The following is a 22,028-nucleotide window of genomic DNA, read 5'->3' as shown; positions in this document are numbered from 1 at the left end:
AATCTTTTTGTTCTGAACAGAACCACATTTTTGGGAGGTTCCGTTCCAGTGTTCCGACCAGCATAATAATGTTCTGAACTTGTATGAAAGACAAAAGTACCAGTTCATATGGTTCCTTTCTGTTCCCTTTTTAACTTGTGGAATCAACATTTTTACATTTAGCTCAACAAATAACTCCAGCAATCAGTGCAGATACAGCAGCTTTCTATGGACCGGGAAAGCTAGTTTACATGCTAGTGGGCGTGATGCAACTGCCATTTTGTGGGGTGGGGAGAGAGTGAGGGAGAGGGGTGTATATGGAAGAGGCTTGAAGCACTGGGCATCATGATGTGACGTGCATTAAGTTCTTAGGAAATAAGTAGGCCTATCATTACTTCACTGAATTACATCATTATGAGGTAGCTAGATACCTAGTTACGGAGGAACGGCTAATATGGAGGAACTTTGAATGTCCAAGAGTTGGCTCAACGCTGAGGCTAACTCAACGCTCTGGACTAGAGCTAGCTAACAAGCTTGTTTTACCTTACCTTTTTTGTTGATAAAAAAAAATAACCGTGATAACTATAGTATCCTTAACTTGCCTAGAAAACTAGCTGGCAGGTAGACACTGGAAGGAGAAGTTTCTGAGATACAGAGTGAATGCTTTGCACAGGCGCTTGATGGCGTTTTTTTGTGGGACTGAAAAAAACAATCAGGAATATAAAAGAACGTTATTAACCGGTTCCCATGCTTTTAAAATAATTGTTCTGTTCCAGAACCCTAGAGATCACTTTCGTTCATGGTTCTGTTTCTGTTCCTCAAAATCTTTAGTTATTTTACAATTTTCAGTTCTGTTCCCAGATCCGGTTCCAACTTCTGAGCAATATGCTTGGAAGTGGAGCTGTCACAAACCTCACTGTAAACATAACTGGAGACAGCCTTTGTTTGATAGCGAAGAACGGTGTGCAGCTCATAATGGGAAAGCTAGCTAGCTAAGGTTGTTTACAGTTAGTTAGCAATCCCCCTACACTCTGCAGCAGTGTCAGGTCAAACACCTGTCTCCAAAAATGATGAGGTGTCTCCAGTTGTGCTTATATTTAGCAATTGTGACACACTTTGATGCATGTCCACTTTCCATGTGTATAGGTATCTGCAAAGGTCTCTATAAATTCCGTATTCACTTTCATAACATGTTACTGTTACATAATCTAATGACTACTCCTCTGTCCTGTGTAAATCATTGATACTTCTATCACTCATTACTCATTACATTATCACTCATTACATTACAACACTACCATTTCTATTACTAGGGTTTCCTTCATAACATTTCCTTCACACCTAGTCTTCATGCCTTTGAAAAAGCAATATCATCAGGCTTTCAGGCATGCTTGGTAAATTGACTCCGGGGTGAAGTTTCCTCAATGTACAGATCTAAGATTATCTTCCACTCCCCCAATCATAACCTTAAGCATTAGTGGAGAAAATCCCAAACTGACCCAAGATCAGAGTCTAGAGGCAACTTCACCCAATTACGCAAAATTGTACAGTCGGCTATTTTGTGAATGGAGAATTTAAAGACAAAGCCTGGGCGTCATGGTAACCCCAGTCCTCAGCAAAGAGCACACTGACCTTTGCCACCCTGCAGTGGAACAGAGAAAGAGCGAGAGGGAGAGAGGTAGAGATGGGGAGGGATAGTGGGAGAGAAAGAGAGGGAGAGATGAGGAGGGATAGAGGGAGAGATGGGGAGGGATAGAGGGAGAGAGAAAGAGAGGGAGAGATGGGGAGGGATAGAGGGAGAGAGAAAGAGAGGGAGAGATGGGGAGGGATAGAGGGAGAGAAAGAGAGGGAGAGATGGGGAGGGATAGAGGGAGAGAAAGAGAGGGAGAGATGGGGAGGGATAGAGGCAGAGATGAGGAGGGAGAGATGGGGAGGGATAGAGGCAGAGATGAGGAGGGATAGTGGGAGAGAAAGAGAGGGAGAGATGGGGAGGGATAGAGGCAGAGATGAGGAGGGAGAGATGGGGAGGGATAGAGGCAGAGATGAGGAGGGATAGTGGGAGAGAAAGAGAGGGAGAGATGGGGAGGGATAGAGGGAGAGAGAAAGAGAGGGAGAGATGAGGAGGGATAGAGGGAGAGAGAAAGAGAGGGAGAGATGGGGAGGGATAGAGGGAGAGAGAAAGAGAGGGAGAGATGGGGAGGAGGGAGAGAAAGAGGGGGAGAGATGGGGAGGGATAGAGGGAGAGAAAGAGAGGAGAGATGGGGAGGGATAGAGGGAGAGAAAGAGAGGGAGAGATGGGGAGGGATAGAGGCAGAAAGAGAGGGAGAGATGGGGAGGGATAGAGGGAGAGAAAGAGAGGGAGAGATGGGGAGGGATAGAGGCAGAGATGAGGAGGGATAGTGGGAGAGAAAGAGAGGGAGAGATGGGGAGGGATAGAGGGAGAGAAAGAGAGGGAGAGATGGGGAGGGATAGAGGGAGAGAAAGAGAGGGAGAGATGGGGAGGGATAGAGGGAGAGAAAGAGAGGGAGAGATGGGGAGGGATAGAGGGAGAGAAAGAGAGGGAGAGATGGGGAGGGATAGAGGGAGAGAAAGAGAGGGAGAGATGGGGAGGGATAGAGGCAGAGATGAGGAGGGAGAGATGGGGAGGGATAGAGGCAGAGATGAGGAGGGATAGTGGGAGAGAAAGAGAGGGAGAGATGGGGAGGGATAGAGGCAGAGATGAGGAGGGATAGTGGGAGAGAAAGAGAGGGAGAGATGGGGAGGGATAGAGGCAGAGATGAGGAGGGATAGTGGGAGAGAAAGAGAGGGAGAGATGGGGAGGGATAGAGGCAGAGATGAGGAGGGAGAGATGGGGAGGGATAGAGGCAGAGATGAGGAGGGATAGTGGGAGAGAAAGAGAGGGAGAGATGGGGAGGGATAGAGGCAGAGATGAGGAGGGATAGTGGGAGAGAAAGAGAGGGAGAGATGGGGAGGGATAGAGGCAGAGATGAGGAGGGATAGTGGGAGAGAAAGAGAGGGAGAGATGGGGAGGGATAGAGGCAGAGATGGGGATGGATAGTGGGAGAGAAAGAGAGGGAGAGATGGGGAGGGATAGAGGCAGAGATGAGGAGGGAGAGAGGGAGAGAGGGAGATGGGGAGGGATAGAGGGATAGAGAGAGAGATGAGGATGGAGAGAGGGAGAGATGGGGAGGGATAGATAGAGATAGAAAGAGAGGGAGAGATGGGAAGGGATAGAGGGAGAGATGAGGAGGGAGAGAGGGAGAGATGAGGAGGGAGAGAGGGAGAGATGAGGAGGGAGAGAGGGAGAGATGGGGAGGGATAGAGGGAGAGATGAGGAGGGAGAGAGGGAGAGAGGGAGAGATGGGGAGGGATAGAGAGAGAGAGATGAGGATGGAGAGAGGGAGAGATGGGGAGGGATAGATAGAGATAGAAAGAGAGGGAGAGATGGGAAGGGATAGAGGGAGAGATGAGGAGGGAGAGAGGGAGAGATGAGGAGGGAGAGAGGGAGAGATGAGGAGGGAGAGAGGGTGAGATAGAGAGGGTGAGATAGAGAGGGTGAGATGAGGAGGGTGAGATAGAGAGGGTGAGATAGGAGGGTGAGATGAGGAGGGTGAGATAGAGAGGGTGAGATGAGGAGGGTGAGATGAGAAAGGGTGAGATAGAGAGGGTGAGATAGAGATAGAGATAGATAGAGAGGAGAGGTGGGAGGGTGAGATAGAAAGGGTGAGATAGAGAGGGTGAGATAGAGAGGGTGAGATAGAAAGGGAGAGATAGAGAGGGTGAGATAGAGAGGGTGAGATAGAGAAGGAGAGGTGGGGAGGGTGAGATAGAAAGGAGAGATAGAGAGGGTGAGATAGAGAGGGAGAGATAGAGAGGGTGAGATAGAGAGGGAGAGGTGGAAGGGTGAGATAGAAAGAGATAGAAAGGGAGAGATAAATGACTTAAATGTAAATGTGAGATAGAAAGGGAGAGATAGAAGGGAGAGATAGAGAGGGTGAGATAGAGAGGGGTGAGATAGAGAGGGCGTGGGGGAGAGATAGAAAGGGAGAGATAGAGAGGGTGAGATAGAGAGGGTGAGATAGAGAGGGAGAGGTGGGGAGGGTGAGATAGAAAGGGAGAGATAGAGAGGGTGAGATAGAGAGGGTGAGATAGAGGGAGGGGTGGGGAGGGTGAGATAGAAAGGGAGAGATAGAGAGGGTGAGATAGAGAGGGTGAGATAGAGAGGGTGAGATAGAGAGGGAGAGGTGGGGAGGGTGAGATAGAAAGGGAGAGATAGAGAGGGTGAAATAGAGAGGGTGAGATAGATAGGGTGAGATAGAAAGGGAGAGATAGAGAGGGTGAAATAGAGAGGGTGAGATAGATAGGGTGAGATAGAGAGGGTGGGAGGGCGAGGCAGTGGAATAGAGCATGGAGCTTTTTCAATTCCACCCCTCTAATATACTCTTAGAAAAAAGGGTTCCAAAAGGAGAACCCTTTTGGGTTCCATGTAGAACCTTCTTGGGAAAGGATACTACATAGAACCCAATAGGGTTCTAATTGGAACCAAAAGGGTTCTACCAGGAACTAAAAAGGGTTCTTCAAAAGGTTCTCCTGTGGGGACCACCAAAGAACCCTTTCAGGTTTCTAAGAGTTTAGGATTAAAATGTATTTTCAACTCCGTTTTAGATTTGTCCATCATCTGAAGCTTGTCGTTTCTTCTAATGCTGTTTGTTGGGGTGTTGGTGGTTCAATACCTAGTTGCTCCGTTTGGAAGGGTGATGTTTTGGTAAACCATAGCAGTTCCAGACCAACGAGAGACTTGAATTTAGCCACAATATTTTAGTCCCAACATTTCCATTGTTTTGAACCAGTAGAAACTGCATTATACTTATTTTATCATATTTGTACCTAATACCTTATTGAATGTTTAAAGTGTTTTGAGAGGTATTAATAGAAGTTGAAATGTGGAACAAAACTGAACACTGGCTAATAGGATCACTAGAAATGGCAATAGGACATTTTCAAGACTCACTTCTTTATCATTAAGGTGAAATGTTCATGGCTGATGTCCGAATCCTTCTGCTCAGACTTATTGAGAGAAAGACTCTTCATCTTTCCCAGTAGAGCGCTGTTTAACCTTGAGCTCTGCCCACAGAGATGTGTTATTTAAACCCACCACATTGTGATAAGTCACTTGAATTTAAAGCACATGGATAGGGGGGAGAAAGAGAGGGTAGAGTAGGGAGAGAGTGGGGAGTTTAGATCAAAAGACAGAGTGGGGAGAGGGAGTTGAGTATCTGGGCAGCATGTAGCCAAGCGGCTAGGAGCAGTTGGGCCATTAGCCGAAAGGTCTCTGGTTCGAATCCCCAAGCCGACTAGGTGAAAATATGCCAAACTGCCTTTGAGCAAGGCAGTTAAACAAAATTGCTCCTTTAAGACGCTCCGGATAAGAACATCTGCTGAATGACTTAAAAGGAGTAGAGACAGAGTGTGAGAAATACTGGGAGAGGCACAGAGGAAGCAGGAGATAGTGATGGAGGACATAGAAAGGATAAAGCGTGTGAGACTGAGGAGGGGAGGGCAACACACCTCACACTACACTTCAATACAATCAGTTGATTGTGGCACTGCGACAAGTGAGCTTAGCTTACTGTATAACATTAGAGCCTTTGCTGTAGCGATGCAAGCAGTGATAATGGAATAAGAGTGCCGTGGGGGGTCGTGGAATAATTGATTTATCCAATAGAACTTCTAAAAGCTCTCTCTATATGAGCCTAATGAGCAGAAACATCCATTTGGGGCAGAGAGACTCTGTGTACGTGTGTGCATGTCTGCACACATCTCCACGTCTCCACACACAAACGCATACAAGGCCCTCTCTCACTCTCCCTTCGGAAAATCAGACCATAACTCTATCCTCCTGCTTCCTGCTTACAAGCAAAAACTCAGAGAGGAAGTACCAGTGACACACTCAATACGGAAGTGGTCAAATGAAATGGAATATGTTCCACAACTCATCCGATAACATTGAGCAGTTACCACATCTGTCTCTGGCTTCATTAGTAAGTGCATCGACAACATCGTCCCCACAGTGACTGTATGTACTGTGCCTTCAGAAAGTATTCAGACCCCTTGACTTTTTTCCACATTTTGTTGTTACAGATTTTTTGTTCATTTGTCCCGAAGTCAGATGAAGCACGACAAGAACAAGCTGAAAACGTGGCTGAAGAAGTGCAACATCAAACCCCAGACCTGGAGGATGCTGCAACCAAACGTCCCCACAGCTCTGCCAGAGAGGTGCTTGTCCCTGCCAACAGAGGTGAGAGGAGGAGCACAAAGAAACAGCAACAACAGCTCAGGAGACACACAACCATGCTTGTCCCTGCCAACACAGACTGCATATGCCCCGCCTACAATACAACCATGCTTGTCCCTGCCAACACAGACTGCATATGCCCCGCTTGTCCCTGCCAACACAGACTGCATATGCCCCGCCTACAATACCATGCTTGTCCCAGACTGCATATGCAACACAGACTGCATATGCCCCGCCTACAATACAACCATGCTTGTCCCTGCCAACACAGACTGCATATGCCCCGCTTGTCCCTGCCAACAAGACAACCATGCTTGTCCCTGCCAACACAGACTGCATATGCCCCGCCTACAATACAACCATGCTTGTCCCTGCCAACACAGACTGCATATGCCCCACCTACAATACAACCATGCTTGTCCCTGCCAACACAGACTGCATATGCCCCACCTACAATACAGTTTGTGGATCTGGGATTGGACTCTACAGTCACCAAAGAATTCATTGTTAACTCAGAAGTGGAAGCCATCATCGGATACGATGGACTAACGTGAGGTAACGTGGGTGCAGACGGTCGCTTTCACATGAACAATACACTGTCATTGAAAGACTCTTAAGCAACTGTAAAAAACAACTAAACAGAACCAAACAAAGGTTACATTACCATGGCAATAGTAACATGGATTATACATGGAACACAAAGAAGGCACACATGACTTACCTTCTACAGTAGACACAACAGTCTTTATGACGACCTCTGAAAGATGCTCGTTGGAGAACTTTGGAAGGTCATCTTTAGAAGATCATACCCACAGTATATTGCAGCAGAAAAACTCAGGCTACCAATGGTGGCAGTCCCTTCTGAAAGATGAAGAGGAAAAACAAAAAGACGAACCACTTTAATGCAGAGCTCTCTGGGTACAAGCAATCACATCAGAATGCAAAGGCTTTTACAAAGTGAAGCTTCCTCAAGCTCTAGGATATATACATTGACTTAATTAAGTATGCTTTCATCACTTCAGTGTCACAATTATGTAAATGATTTATGTCACAAACGGGAAGTGTGGGGTTAGCTTCAGGGTTGGGTAGTAACGGATTACATGTAACAGGGATTACCTAAACCAGGTATGCAGGCCTGTACCTCGGTTTGCTACATTGGTGTCAGAAGTGAGATGGCGGCTGTGTAGCCATCAGAACGCACGGCCGGATGTGCCTTCCCATTCAGAGGGGGCAGTGTAGCGATACTCGCTTGAGCTATTGTAGGATCGCTAGCAAAGGCAAAACGTTTGGATGGATCAACCACTTTTTTCTTTCTCCTCAGAACGAAGGGTGTTTTACAATTATAACTATGAACTGTCATTCATGCCCCTTTCTTCTAACAATTACCTTCAGAAAGAACTGTAATCACCAGAATCTCCAAATCATTTGTTCAAAATTACAGCTCTCCGTGTATGTCTGTGAACATGTTTAAAGACTGGATAGGACATTCAGGTTTCTTGTGTAGGTTATTTATTTGCCCTGGTGCTAATCTGATTGGATCTCATCAGACATAAAACTTTAATTGCACCTTTACCAAAATGAAAGTTGAATTTCCCTACAATCTGATTAAAAAATTCAGCACCAGTGAAAAGAGGGAGAAATTACTGAGGCAAGTAGTCTCCAACACACACACACACACACACACACACACACACACACACACACACACACACACACACACACACACACACACACACACACACACACACACACACACACACACACACACACACACACACACACACACACACACACACACACACACACACACTGTTCCAAGCAGTCTGTCTGTCTGCTAATATGATTAAACTACTGTATACCTTGGGAACCTTCATTATTAAAGATCATTCATGATGCTTAGCTGACGGATTCATAATCAGTTAGAAGTGTGTTTCAAACCACCCCAGAACAAACCACCTGAAATTGGATTTGAAATCAGGTAATTGTTCTCTTTTAATTATGAGTTCACAGATGAATTTGCTCATCAAGGAATGAGGCTATGAGGAGTTATTAGGAGGAGAGGACTCTTCTATCTCAACCTTTCCATCTCCTTGCTATAGCTTTCAGGAGTTTAGGTCCATGTTGTTGTTAAAAGCACTTTGTGAAAAACAGAGAGAGATTTCCCCCAGAGACACACTCCGGTCAGTGTGGATCCAACCTCATTGACTGGCATTGTTCTGATGCTGACCACTAAACTATAGGAAAACGAATGGTCTGGTCAATAGTAATGAACTCTCTCTAAATGTTGAATGATTCTGAGTAAAATAATGTGTCCTCCATGCTTCAAAATGTTGCTCTGGCTTACAGTATTGATTTGATAGGATTTGATAACAGTAGTAGGCAACACTTCAAAGGCATAACATCAATATCATCAGAAGACAATTACCACCCATATAGAGCATTTCTACTAGACAGACTGTGGATAGGGTATACAGCTACTAGACAGACTGTGGATAGGGTATACAGCTACTAGACAGACTGTGGATAGGGTACACAACTACTAGACAGACTGTAGATAGGGTATATAACTACTAGACAGACTGTGGATAGGGTATACAGCTACTAGACAGACTGTGGATAGGGTATACAAATACTAGACAGACTGTAGATAGGGTATATAACTACTAGACAGACTGTGGATAGGGTATATAACTACTAGATAGACTGTGGATAGGGTATACAACTACTAGACAGACTGTGGATAGGGTATACAGCTACTAGACAGACTGTGGATAGGGTACACAACTACTAGACAGACTGTGGATAGGGTATACAACTACTAGACAGACTGTAGATAGGGTATACAACTACTAGACAGACTGTGGATAGGGTATACAACTACTAGACAGACTGTGGATAGGGTATACAAATACTAGACAGACTGTAGATAGGGTATATAACTACTAGACAGACTGTGGATAGGGTATATAACTACTAGATAGACTGTGGATAGGGTATACAACTACTAGACAGACTGTAGATAGGGTATATAACTACTAGATAGACTGTGGATAGGGTATACAGCTACTAGACAGACTGTGGATAGGGTATACAGCTACTAGACAGACTGTGGATAGGGTACACAACTACTAGACAGACTGTGGATAGGGTATACAGCTACTAGACAGACTGTAGATAGGGTATACAGCTACTAGACAGACTGTGGATATGGTACACAACTACTAGACAGACTGTGGATAGGGTACACAACTACTAGACAGACTGTGGATAGGGTATACAGCTACTAGACAGACTGTAGATAGGGTATACAGCTACTAGACAGACTGTGGATATGGTACACAACTACTAGACAGACTGTGGATAGGGTATACAGCTACTAGACAGACTGTAGATAGGGTATAGAGCTACTAGACAGACTGTGGATAGGGTACACAACTACTAGACAGACTGTGGATAGGGTATACAGCTACTAGACAGACTGTGGATAGGGTATACAACTACTAGACAGACTGTAGATAGGGTATATAACTACTAGATAGACTGTGGATAGGGTATACAGCTACTAGACAGACTGTGGATAGGGTATACAGCTACTAGACAGACTGTAGATAGGGTATACAGCTACTAGACAGACTGTGGATATGGTACACAACTACTAGACAGACTGTGGATAGGGTACACAACTACTAGACAGACTGTGGATAGGGTATACAACTACTAGATAGACTGTGGATAGGGTATACAACTACTAGACAGACTGTAGATAGGGTATATAACTACTAGATAGACTGTGGATAGGGTATACAGCTACTAGACAGACTGTGGATAGGGTATACAGCTACTAGACAGACTGTGGATAGGGTACACAACTACTAGACAGACTGTGGATAGGGTATACTAGACAGACTGTGGATAGGGTATACAGCTACTAGACAGACTGTAGATAGGGTATACAGCTACTAGACAGACTGTGGATATGGTACACAACTACTAGACAGACTGTGGATAGGGTACACAACTACTAGACAGACTGTGGATAGGGTATACAGCTACTAGACAGACTGTAGATAGGGTATACAGCTACTAGACAGACTGTGGATATGGTACACAACTACTAGACAGACTGTGGATAGGGTATAGATGGTATCAGCTACTAGACAGACTGTAGATAGGGTATAGAGCTACTAGACAGACTGTGGATAGGGTACACAACTACTAGACAGACTGTGGATAGGGTATACAACTACTAGACAGACTGTGGATAGGGTATACAACTACTAGACAGACTGTAGATAGGGTATACAACTACTAGACAGACTGTGGATAGGGTATACAACTACTAGACAGACTGTGGATAGGGTATACAAATACTAGACAGACTGTAGATAGGGTATATAACTACATGTATTACATAAGGTAGACAGACTGTGGATAGGGTATATAACTACTAGATAGACTGTGGATAGGGTATACAACTACTAGACAGACTGTAGATAGGGTATATAACTACTAGATAGACTGTGGATAGGGTATACAGCTACTAGACAGACTGTGGATAGGGTATACAGCTACTAGACAGACTGTGGATAGGGTACACAACTACTAGACAGACTGTGGATAGGGTATACAGCTACTAGACAGACTGTAGATAGGGTATACAGCTACTAGACAGACTGTGGATATGGTACACAACTACTAGACAGACTGTGGATAGGGTACACAACTACTAGACAGACTGTGGATAGGGTATACAGCTACTAGACAGACTGTAGATAGGGTATACAGCTACTAGACAGACTGTGGATATGGTACACAACTACTAGACAGACTGTGGATAGGGTATACAGCTACTAGACAGACTGTAGATAGGGTATACAGCTACTAGACAGACTGTGGATAGGGTACACAACTACTAGACAGACTGTGGATAGGGTATACAACTACTAGACAGACTGTGGATAGGGTATACAACTACTAGACAGACTGTGGATAGGGTATACAACTACTAGACAGACTGTGGATAGGGTATATAACTACTAGACAGACTGTGGATAGGGTATACAACTACTAGACAGACTGTGGATAGGGTATATAACTACTAGACAGACTGTGGATAGGGTATACAACTACTAGACAGACTGTGGATAGGGTATACAACACCCCTACTCTTACAATAAATGCCATGGGATCTTTAACGACCTCAGAGAGTCAGGACACTCGTTTAATGTCCCATCCGAAAGACAGCAGCCTGCCCTGGGGTATTGGGATATTTTTTAGACCAGAGGAAAGAATGCATCCTACTGGCCCTCCAACACAACCTGGTCTCCCATCCAGGGACTGACCAGGACCAACCCTGCTTCGCTTCAGAAGCAAGCCAGCAGTAGTATGCAGGGTGGTATGCAGGGTGGTATGCTGCTGGCTATGACTCTGGTTAGTTGCAAATTCACAGGTGTCTGGTGGAATGCTCTTACAGCAGACGCCCAGCACTGTCCCTCGCCTAACAGCAGTCCCTCGCCTAACAGCAGTCCCTCGCCTAACTGCAGTCCCTCGCCTAACAGCAGTCCCTCATTATAGGGGCGGCAGGGTAGCCTAGTGGTTAAAGTGTTGGACTCGTAACCGGAAGGTTGCAAGTTCAAATCCCCGAGCTGACAAGCTGCCCCTGAACAGGCAGTTAACCAACTGTTCCTAGGCCGTCATTGAAAATAAGAATTTGTTCTTAACTGACTTGCCTAGTTAAATAAAGGTAAAAAAATATATGTATAAAAAAATCTAACAGCAGTCCCTTGCGTAACTGCAGTCCCTCATCTAACAGCAGTCCCTCGCCTAACTGCAGTCCCTCGCCGAACAGAAGTCCCTCGCCGAACAGCAGTCCCTCACCGAACAGCAGTCCCTCATCTAACAGCAGTCCCTCATCTAACAGCAGTCCCTCATCTAACAGCAGTCCCTCATCTAACAGCAGTCCCTCATCTAACAGCAGTCCCTTGCCTAACTGCAGTCCCTCACCTAACTGCAGTCCCTCGCCTAACTGCAGTCCCTTGCCTAACTGCAGTCCCTCGCCTAACAGCAGTCCCTCATCTAACAGCAATTCCTCACCTAACTGCAGTTCCTTACCTAACTGCAGTCCCTTACCTAACTGCAGTCCCTCACCAAACTGCAGTCACTCGCCTAACTGCAGTCCCTCACCTAACTGCAGTCCCTCACCTAACTGCAGTCCCTCGCCTAACAGCAGTCCCTCATCTAACAGCAATTCCTCACCTAACTGCAGTTCCTTACCTAACTGCAGTCCCTCACCTAACAGCAGTCACTCGCCTAACTGCAGTCCCTCACCTAACAGCAGTCCCTCACCTAACAGCAGTCCCTCACCTAACAGCAGTCACTCGCCTAACTGCAGTCCCTCACCTAACAGCAGTCACTCGCCTAACTGCAGTCCCTCACCTAACAGCAGTCACTCGCCTAACTGCAGTCCCTCACCTAACTGCAGTCCCTCACCTAACAGCAGTCCCTCACCTAACTGCAGTCCCTCACCTAACAGCAGTCCCAGAGCAGATGTTTTCTAGCATTCTAGCATTCTAACATTAACTTGCTTGACTATGCTGCAGGTTATATAACTGTTTGTTACATGCAATATTTGCTTTGTGGACTTCACTGGACAGATTCTGCTTTCTGGTTTTGTGATGAAACAATGTGTAGTTTAATTTATTCCACCACTGTGACTGTTGTCTTTTTGTTGTCACGGCCTTATTGTATATCACTATGGTGTATGAATTTACAGTTGTAGAGCGAACAACGCAAATATGACGACATAGGTTGTAATATGGCTTTTTTTTACTGGTTTAGCTTCCTCAGTGATTTTACCCAGGCACTCTTCCTACTCCACCTTACAGCAGATCAGTAGAGGTGCCTGGGTAAATACACTGAGGAAGCTAAGTGTCATCAAATTAACAAGGCTATATCATATGCTGAGTTTAGATCACTGAAAACAAACATAAAGATACCAAAAAATGTAGTCCAATCAATGTTGATAAATATCATGTGGCTGTCCATGCGACTGATTTGTGTGTGTGTGTGTGTGTGTGTGTGTGTGTGTGTGTGTGTGTGTGTGTGTGTGTGTGTGTGTGTGTGTGTGTGTGTGTGTGTGTGTGTGTGTGTGTGTGTGTGTGTGTGTGTGTGTGTGTGTGTGTGAAACATCATGTTGACTCACCCTAGACTAGTTGAACGCAAATGCCATCCTCCTCTCGTTCTTGTTGGTAAAAGGGTCTATGGCTCTGTCATACATTACACTTTTAGTTTTTGTTGTCATAGGCTTGCAAGCGTTTTAGTTAGTTAGCCTAACTTCCTAGTGTAGCCGATGTGAAATGGCAAGCTAGTTAGCGCTGGGCAACAATGAACCAGCTAAGGTAGCCAGCTAGCTAGCTAACGTGAATCTACCAGGCTACAACTAGGCTACATATTGAACTTTATTCATTTCAGGCCAGTGGCAAAACATATACATTTATGTTTAGATCAGAATCACCATCATATTCATTGGCCTGTACAGAGAATTAAGTCAAAACCACAAGTCCAAATCCCCATCTCTCTCCATGGTTTAGGAAAAGGTTCACTTTAGTTACAGCAGGACATCAACACAAGCAGACCAGAAACAGGCACATTTTTCTGAAAAGGAAGTTTTGCTTTGAAAGTTATTTGATTGGTCTGAAGCCAAATTCAAACCAGCCTCCCTTGGGGGGGCATTTTGCTGAACCAGGACAACCCACAGCTGAGATATTTTATATATAAAAGATGTATCAAGGGAAGCCAAATGCAGTGGTGTAAAGTACTTAAGTAAAAATACTTTAAAGTGCTACTTAAGTAGTTTTTGGTGGTATCTGTACTTTTACTTTTATTTCACTACATTTCTAAAGAAAATAATGTATTTTTTTACTCCATAGATTTTCCCTGACATCCAAAAGTACATTTTGGCAGGAAAATGGCCAAATTCATACAAGAGAACATCCCTGGTCATCCCTACTGCCTCTGATCTGGTGGACTCACTAAACTCAAATGCTTTGTTTGTAAATTATGTCTGTGTGCCGCTGGCTATCTGTTAATTAAACAAATTATTGAGCCGTCTGGTTTGCTTAATATAAGGAAATTGAAATTATTTTTACTTTTACTTTTTATACTTAAGTATATTTGATCAATTTAATTTATTTTTGATACTTAAAATACGTTCAGACTTTTACTCAAGTAGTATTTTACTGGTTGACTTTCACTTTTACTTGAGTCATTTTCTATTAAGGTATCTTTACTTTTACTCAAGTATGACAATTGAGTACTTTTTCCACCACTGGCCAAATGCTTGCTGGCATCAACCAATCAAATGCTACGGCGGAACATGTTATACTATTTTGGTCCATACAGCATCAGATACCCGGGCTACATATACTGAGACAGAGCAGCGCTGTGTCCCTCGGGCTACATATACTGAGACAGAGCGGCGCTGTGTCCCTCGGGCTACATATACTGAGAGAGAGCGGCGCTGTGTCCCCAGGGCTACATATACTGAGAGAGAGCGGCGCTGTGTCCCCCGGGCTACATATACTGAGAGAGAGCGGCGCTGTGTCCCCCGGGCTACATATACTGAGACAGAGCGGCGCTGTGTCCCCGGGCTACATATACTGAGACAGAGCGGCGCTGTGTCCCCGGGCTACATATACTGAGACAGAGCAGCGCTGTGTCCCCGGGCTACATATACTGAGACAGAGCGGCGCTGTGTCCCTCGGGCTACATATACTGAGACAGAGCGGCGCTGTGTCCCTCGGGCTACATATACTGAGACAGAGCGGCGCTGTGTCCCCGGGCTACATATACTGAGACAGAGCGGCGCTGTGTCCCTCGGGCTACATATACTGAGACAGAGCAGGCGCCGGGCTACGCAGAGCAGCGCTGTGTCCCTCGGGCTACATATACTGAGACAGAGCGGCTCTGTGTCCCTCGGGCTACATATACTGAGACAGAGCGGCGCCGTGTCCCTCGGGCTACATATACTGAGACAGAGCGGCGCTGTGTCCCTCGGGCTACATATACTGAGACAGAGCGGCGCTGTGTCCCTCGGGCTACATATACTGAGACAGAGCGGCGCTGTGTCCCTCGGGCTACATATACTGAGACAGAGCGGCGCTGTGTCCCTCCGGCTACATATACTGAGACAGAGCGGCGCTGTGTCCCTCAGGCTACATATACTGAGACAGAGCGGCGCTGTGTCCCTCAGGCTACATATACTGAGACAGAGCGGCGCTGTGTCCCTCGGGCTACATATACTGAGACAGAGCAGCGCTGTGTCCCTCCTGCTACATATACTGAGACAGAGCGGCGCTGTGTCCCTCGGGCTACATATACTGAGACAGAGCAGCGCTGTGTCCCTCCTGAGACAGAGCAGCGCCGTGTCCCTCCGGGCTACATATACTGAGACAGAGCGGCGCTGTGTCCCTCCTGGGACTACATATACTGAGACAGAGCGGCGCTGTGTCCCTCAGGCTACATATACTGAGACAGAGCGGCGCTGTGTCCCTCCGGGCTACATATACTGAGACAGAGCAGCGCTGTGTCCCTCAGGCTACATATACTGAGACAGAACGGCGCTGTGTCCCTCGCTCTATACTGAGACAGAGCGGCTTTCTCCCTCGTGCTAGATATACTGAGACAGAGCGCGAATTGACCGAACAGAGCGGCGCACCGGCGCTGTGTCCTCAGAAAACTGACAGAGAGGAAATCAATTATTTTATCATTTTTATTGGTTAAATATTTGGGAAATCGCGGCTTTCCTTAGCATCCCATGAATACACCCCACTGCAGCAGGCGCGCATATATAACGTCACACCAGTGCACAGTTAACCAGATACACTACTTTGTGTTTGTATGATTCATATACATTCAAATGTTTCCCCTCGCATTTAACAGAGAGAAAACGAACGTACGATGTTTTAAATGGAATGTATGCACATAACTCTGACACATTAGGAATGAGCTATGTTGTATGTTGTACTGCCTGTAACACGCCATATGGTGAATAATGTACAGGATAATAATCAATATGAATATATAGTCTCCATCGCTGTGCTTGACTTGCAGTTGGTGCTAAGGTGTAATTACGTCATTCTAGGTGGAAACAAAGCCGACTGGGTGCCTTTTTAGCACCACACGCGCGCGCGTGAGAACGCCGACAGCTCGGTTCCAACAGCTACCGCAAATCCGGTCCCGGAGTGAAGACATAGTCCACCTATTGGAATACAATACAAAATATGATAAATGAAGGATTATCCGAACGGGAGTGACTGGGGATCGAATCGGATCTTTTGGCTGGTTATTTACTACGTTGTCCGACTGGAATGTATATTATGGTGTATGGTTCAATTGAAGAATGAATGTTGTGCGTCAACTTCGCATTGCTGCCGCCTTGTTTTGATGACTTTGAGGAATCTATACCTTTGAATGCTCACTCGGATGAGAGCAAATGGAATCGTGCGTTAGGTGAGTCTATTTGTCCCTTTGTTGGTTATGTACCGTATGATCGCGCGCTTCAGTGAAGAACTAGAATGTGGATTTTATTCTCTGTTTCGAAGTACTCAGCGGTGAATCTGAGGTTATGCAAATTATGACGGTGTGTATATCCATTTCTGTTTGAGGAACGACACTGTTTAGAGTTCTTGAACTGAATCTAGTGGGTATACAATGACAAAAACGTAGCCTACTCAATATTCCTGAAAAGTATATACATTTAATAGCAGCTGCCTGATAGTATATATTTTGGAATTAACTTAATATGAAAACCAATCTTTACTGATCCCTATCTAAAGAGTGAAGCCTTCTCCAAACCATTACCACATTTAATTTCTGTCTTATTCACAATAACACAAATAGACGTGATCATTAGATTAGTTTATTAGTCACATGCACAGGGATAACTATTGCTTTGGGATAATAACATGGGATGTAACACCTTATATTCATGATTATTATTACTTGCAATGTTTGGCTATGTTTTGATTGTGGTATGTGATTGTCCAATAGTCAATATCTTGCTCTCTCTCTCTGCTGTGTTTTCTCTCTCTCTCTCTCTCTCTCTCTCTCTCTCTCTCTCTCTCTCTCTCTGCTGTGTTTTCTCTCTCTCTCTCTCTCTCTCTCTCTCTCTCTCTCTCTCTCTCTCTCTCTCTCTCTCTCTCTCTCTCTCTCTCTCTCTCTCTCTCTCTCTCTCTCTCTCTCTCTCTCTCTCTCAGGGTCATCCTCCTATCTCTCTCATGAGGGGGACAGGTCTCCCTTGTATTTGAGACGTTCCATCTCAATGGCATCCCCTGTACAGTATACTTAAAGAATAGGCGATTAACGAGGATATCAACGTCTAGCTCCATCCCACACCACATGCCATGGATCCCCTACCAGAGTACTCCCTGTTCCTAGTCCGGATCCTGGAGGAACTAGACACTAAACACAGTAGTGTGTCCTACCAGGACCTCTGTAAGTCCCTGTGTGCCCGCTTTGACTTGGTCCACTTGGCCAAGCTACGGAGCCTTCTGTTCTACACAGCCTGCCTGGACCCAGCCTTCCCTGCCACTCTCTTCAAAGACAAGATGAGATGTACTGTTGAGGACCAGCAGTCTAAGAAACTCATGGTGGCAGCGGATATCGTCACTATGTTTAACCTAATCCAAATGAACGGGGGATCGCCAAAGATAAGTTCCCAATGGCACCACCGAGGCCCAAGTTCCACAAGAACCAGTCGTTTGAGTCATGTAGGTCCGACACTGATGTTTATAAGTATCAGGACTATGAGAGGGGCGGAGGTTATGACCTCATGGATCAACCCTCCAGGGTGGGTCACCACCCCCACCATCGCCCCATGTCCCAAAACAACTCCTCCCACCCCCGCCCACACCCCCATTCCCACTCCGCCAGCTCGAAATCCAACTGCAGCCCACAGTTTATCCCGACCTCGGACCCTAACTTCCTATTGGGTGTAAACAAGGATCTAAAATGTCGAGCAGCGTCGCTAGACAAGCTGCAGCACCTGCCCCAGTACTCAAGCTGCAGTCCTCCATCGCCGCCCTGTGAGATGCAGAGCACCTACTTTCCCATAGACATTGACAGTGAGTCCACCACAGACCAGGAGTCCCTGCAACACATCAACCACACGGAGCCCTTCTCTGTCCACTCCTGTGTCCAGAAGAGAAACATCTTCAAGGAGGATTTTCACAACCTGCTAGCGTTCTCCCCACAGGTCTGTGTCTCTGGTCTTTAATATTATTTTTTTATTTTTATTAAGCATTTACATATCATTCATTATGCAACAATAATTATCCTGACATATTTGTTTGGAAGTACCCCCAACAAGTTTGAGATTTAATGTTGTCCCATTACTACACTGAAACAATAATACATGAAAAAACAAACATTGAAGATACAGTCAGACTGATTTCCATTGCAGCCTCCTCCACTGTTAACCATCTGTTATCAATTATCACTATCTAATTTTCACTGCGATATGTGGTCAGCTACATTCTTTATTGTGCCATGTTCTGAGTTGTTTTGTTCCTACTAAACGGTGCTAGCTGTAAGTATTTGTGCCGTTGTTTGCTAATCTTACCATCTAAATGTCAAAGAAAAGCACAAGAAACCTAAAGGACAAAACAAAAGTGATAAAACAGTACCTCCCCACTTCCTGAAACTGGTCCATAGATCTACAGATGTAGGATCTTAATTAGACCTTAATTAGATCTTAAAAATAATCCTGCAACAACAGGATTTCAACGTTTAGTCCATAATGTTGCTTCATTGGTCAAAATGAGGCTACATGAAAAGTGGAATACTGTTAATATAACCGTTAGTGCAGGTTTTTAATGAACTCATGTCAATCATGAAGGTCATCTGCATTTCCTCTGGCACAGGAAAAGTCTCATCAACAAAGAGTGATCAAATGAAGATCCTACATCTGTATAGCCTATGTCACTTAGAATGGAAATGTCTCAATGGACATAGCTCTCAGTGAGAATAACCAATCTATAAAACATATTTCTTTCTAGAAAGGCTTGGTCTGAGCCTAATGTTACATCCAGCACCTTTATGCTTAGTTTGACTCTTTCTTTGTTTGATTTGATAATGCAGGGTGTTTTGACTGATGTGTTAACACAACAGTGTATTAACATGTTGTTGTTGTAAAAGTGAATGAGTCTGTAACAACAACAAAAAAATCACTTGTGAAATGACAAGAATTGCTCAAAACAATTACCATATTTCTATGAAACTATTACCTTTAGGTTTTAGTCAGTTAACAGATACTCTTATCAGCGTGACTTAGAGCCAAACAATACAATATTACCATAATGTTTAAGAGCAACTTAATGAAGTGTTACCCCATTGTCGTTATAGGTCATCACCTCAGAGTGCAAACCAAACATCAGGGCAACTGGAGGCTACCACCGGAGAGAGCTCCACAAACCTGCCACATTCTTCAACCACAGCTTCGAGCTGCCCTACAGTAACCCCTACTTTGAGCCTACTATGAACTCGCCCATTCAGGAGAAACGGCGAGCGAAGCACGAGAGTCTGGACGACCTTCAAGCGTCTACGTATTTCGGGCCAACGACAGTGACAGAGTGCGTGAACACACGGAGGAGTACGGCTAGGCCGGGGAAGCAGCCAATTTGGCCCGTGAAAAGCCTGAGTCTGAATGCTGAAGAAGGGCCACCGGATTTTGAGAGGTCATTTCTGAATGGGAAACCGCTGAAAGACAACCATCGCCACAATGTAGTCAATAAAGAGAATGAGCAGCACTTTCAGTGTGCCAAAGAGAAAGTGGTGGCCTCCCCTTCAGGGTTCGCAAAGAAAACCAACGGGTTGAAAACAAAGGATATGTCTTCAATGGCGTGCGGTCCCGGGGTGGGTGTCGACAAAAGAGAGGTTGGGAAAAGATTTAAAGAGAAAGGCATCAACAGTACGTCTTTTCAAGGAGGTAACATAGACAGCTCGTCCAGCATAGGGACACAAACGGAGCAGGCCGAACAGAGGAAGCTAAAAGACTATGCCGCCGCTCACGCAAAATACGTCGAGAGAGAGAGGCACTCGTGCAAACACTCGGAAGAGGACTCTGAGATCATCAGCGATGACATCAGTGACATCTTCCGCTTCCTTGACGACATGAGCGTGTGCGACTCGCTGGGCGTCATCCAATCGTCGTGCTACAACAGCATCGGATCTCTCTCTCAGGTGACCATGAAGTCTGACGGCGACAGCTCACCCGAATGCAACACGGTCAAATTGGCCAAGTCCAAGCTGGACTGCCTCTTTCACTCCCTAGAGAACACGGACGACGAGCTCAAATCGAGCGTGTGCAAGCTTGTTATGAGGATAGGTGAGATCGAGAAGAAGCTGGAGTCTCTGTCCGGAGTCCGAGGGGAGATCTCGCAGGTGCTCTCCAAGCTCACCAAACTCGACGAGAAGATCCAGGAACCCGAAACCAACGGGAGACCGGGTGAAAACGCTTTAGCCACCACTTCCACCCCAGATCACCTTCACCCCGACCCCAACCTATCGCCCCATGTCTTTCAGTGCCACACAACAGGCCACAACATCAAGGTGGATAACGGATCAGTGGAGTGGGGCTGCTCAGACAGTGAGAGTCTGAGGGTCAAGGCAATTAAGAAAAGTATGTTCACACGGAGGTCGTCACGCTCACTCAATGAGGAGAACAGCGCCACGGAGTCAAAGGTGGCGAGCATCACCAACTCACCACGGGACTGGAGAACGGTGTCGTATTCTTCGCACCATGGGGATGAGGGCAAAGACAAGGACAGAGACAGAGACCGAGAAAGGGACACCAAGGACAGACACAGGAAAGCCAAAGAGGTAAGAAAAATGGTTTACATTTCTAACACTTTTCACATTACACCAACATTAGATACTCTGTGTTTTTTGGGCTGTTTTGATGTAATATGAGAGCATATTTTCTACCACAAGAAAGCGTCTTTGGGAAAAAACGCTATTAAAATCCTATGTAGTATTATTATCATTACAGAAACATGACAAGAGTAATCAACGAGGTGAGAAATGGAATACATTTATATAAGTCCTTTGTAAGTGCTGGACCGCACTGTACGTTGTTCAAGAACAGACAAAGAAAAGTATTCACACCCCTTGAATTTTTCCACATTTTGTTATGTTACAAAATGGGGATAAAATGGATTTAATTGTAAAAAACATCTACAAGATTTTTTTTTGTTAACTAATATATCTTGATTAGATCGGTGTTAACCCCCCGAGTCAATACAAGTTTTAAGCACCTTTGGCAGCAATTCAAGTAAGTCAGTGAGTCTTTTGGGGTAAGTCTCTAAGATCTTTGCGCACCTGGATTGTGCAATATTTGCCCATTATTCTCTAAATTCTTCAAGCGCTCTGTCACGCCCTGACCTTAGTATTCTATGTTTTCTTTATTATTTTGGTTAGGTCAGGGTGTGACATGGGTGATATGTGTGCTTTTTGTCTCATCCAGGGTGTTATTACTGTCAAGGGTTTTTTGTAGATTTATGGGGTTGTTTCCATCTAGGTGTTTATGTAGGTCTATGGTTGCCTAGATTGGTTCTCAATTAGAGGTAGGCGTTTATCGTTGTCTCTGATTGTGAACCATATTTAGGCAGCCATATTCTTTGGGTATCTTGTGGGTGATTGTTTCCTGTGTCAGTGTTTGTGCCACACGGGACTGTTTCGTTTCCATTTCACGTTGTTA

The 22,028-nt window shown here is 45.3% G+C and overlaps 1 protein-coding gene across 1 annotated transcript in view; it reads left to right on the top strand.

The window, feature by feature from the left end:
• The first annotated feature begins 16,261 nt into the window (after positions 1-16,261).
• LOC118382127 (major intrinsically disordered Notch2-binding receptor 1) overlaps positions 16,262-22,028 on the top strand; it is a 48,864-nt gene continuing 43,097 nt past the window's right edge. Inside the window, 4 exon segments of the mRNA XM_052502525.1 lie at positions 16,262-16,783; positions 17,530-17,971; positions 17,974-18,527; positions 19,676-21,151. Coding sequence (XP_052358485.1) covers positions 17,677-17,971; positions 17,974-18,527; positions 19,676-21,151 — 2,325 coding nt within the window. The 5' untranslated portion in view covers positions 16,262-16,783; positions 17,530-17,676.

The sequence above is a fragment of the Oncorhynchus keta genome, unplaced genomic scaffold, assembly GCF_023373465.1.
Source record: "Oncorhynchus keta strain PuntledgeMale-10-30-2019 unplaced genomic scaffold, Oket_V2 Un_contig_15778_pilon_pilon, whole genome shotgun sequence".
NCBI lineage: Eukaryota > Metazoa > Chordata > Actinopteri > Salmoniformes > Salmonidae > Oncorhynchus > Oncorhynchus keta.
Note: the sequence above shows the minus strand (reverse complement) of the source record. Positions and strands in the feature narration are given on the sequence as shown.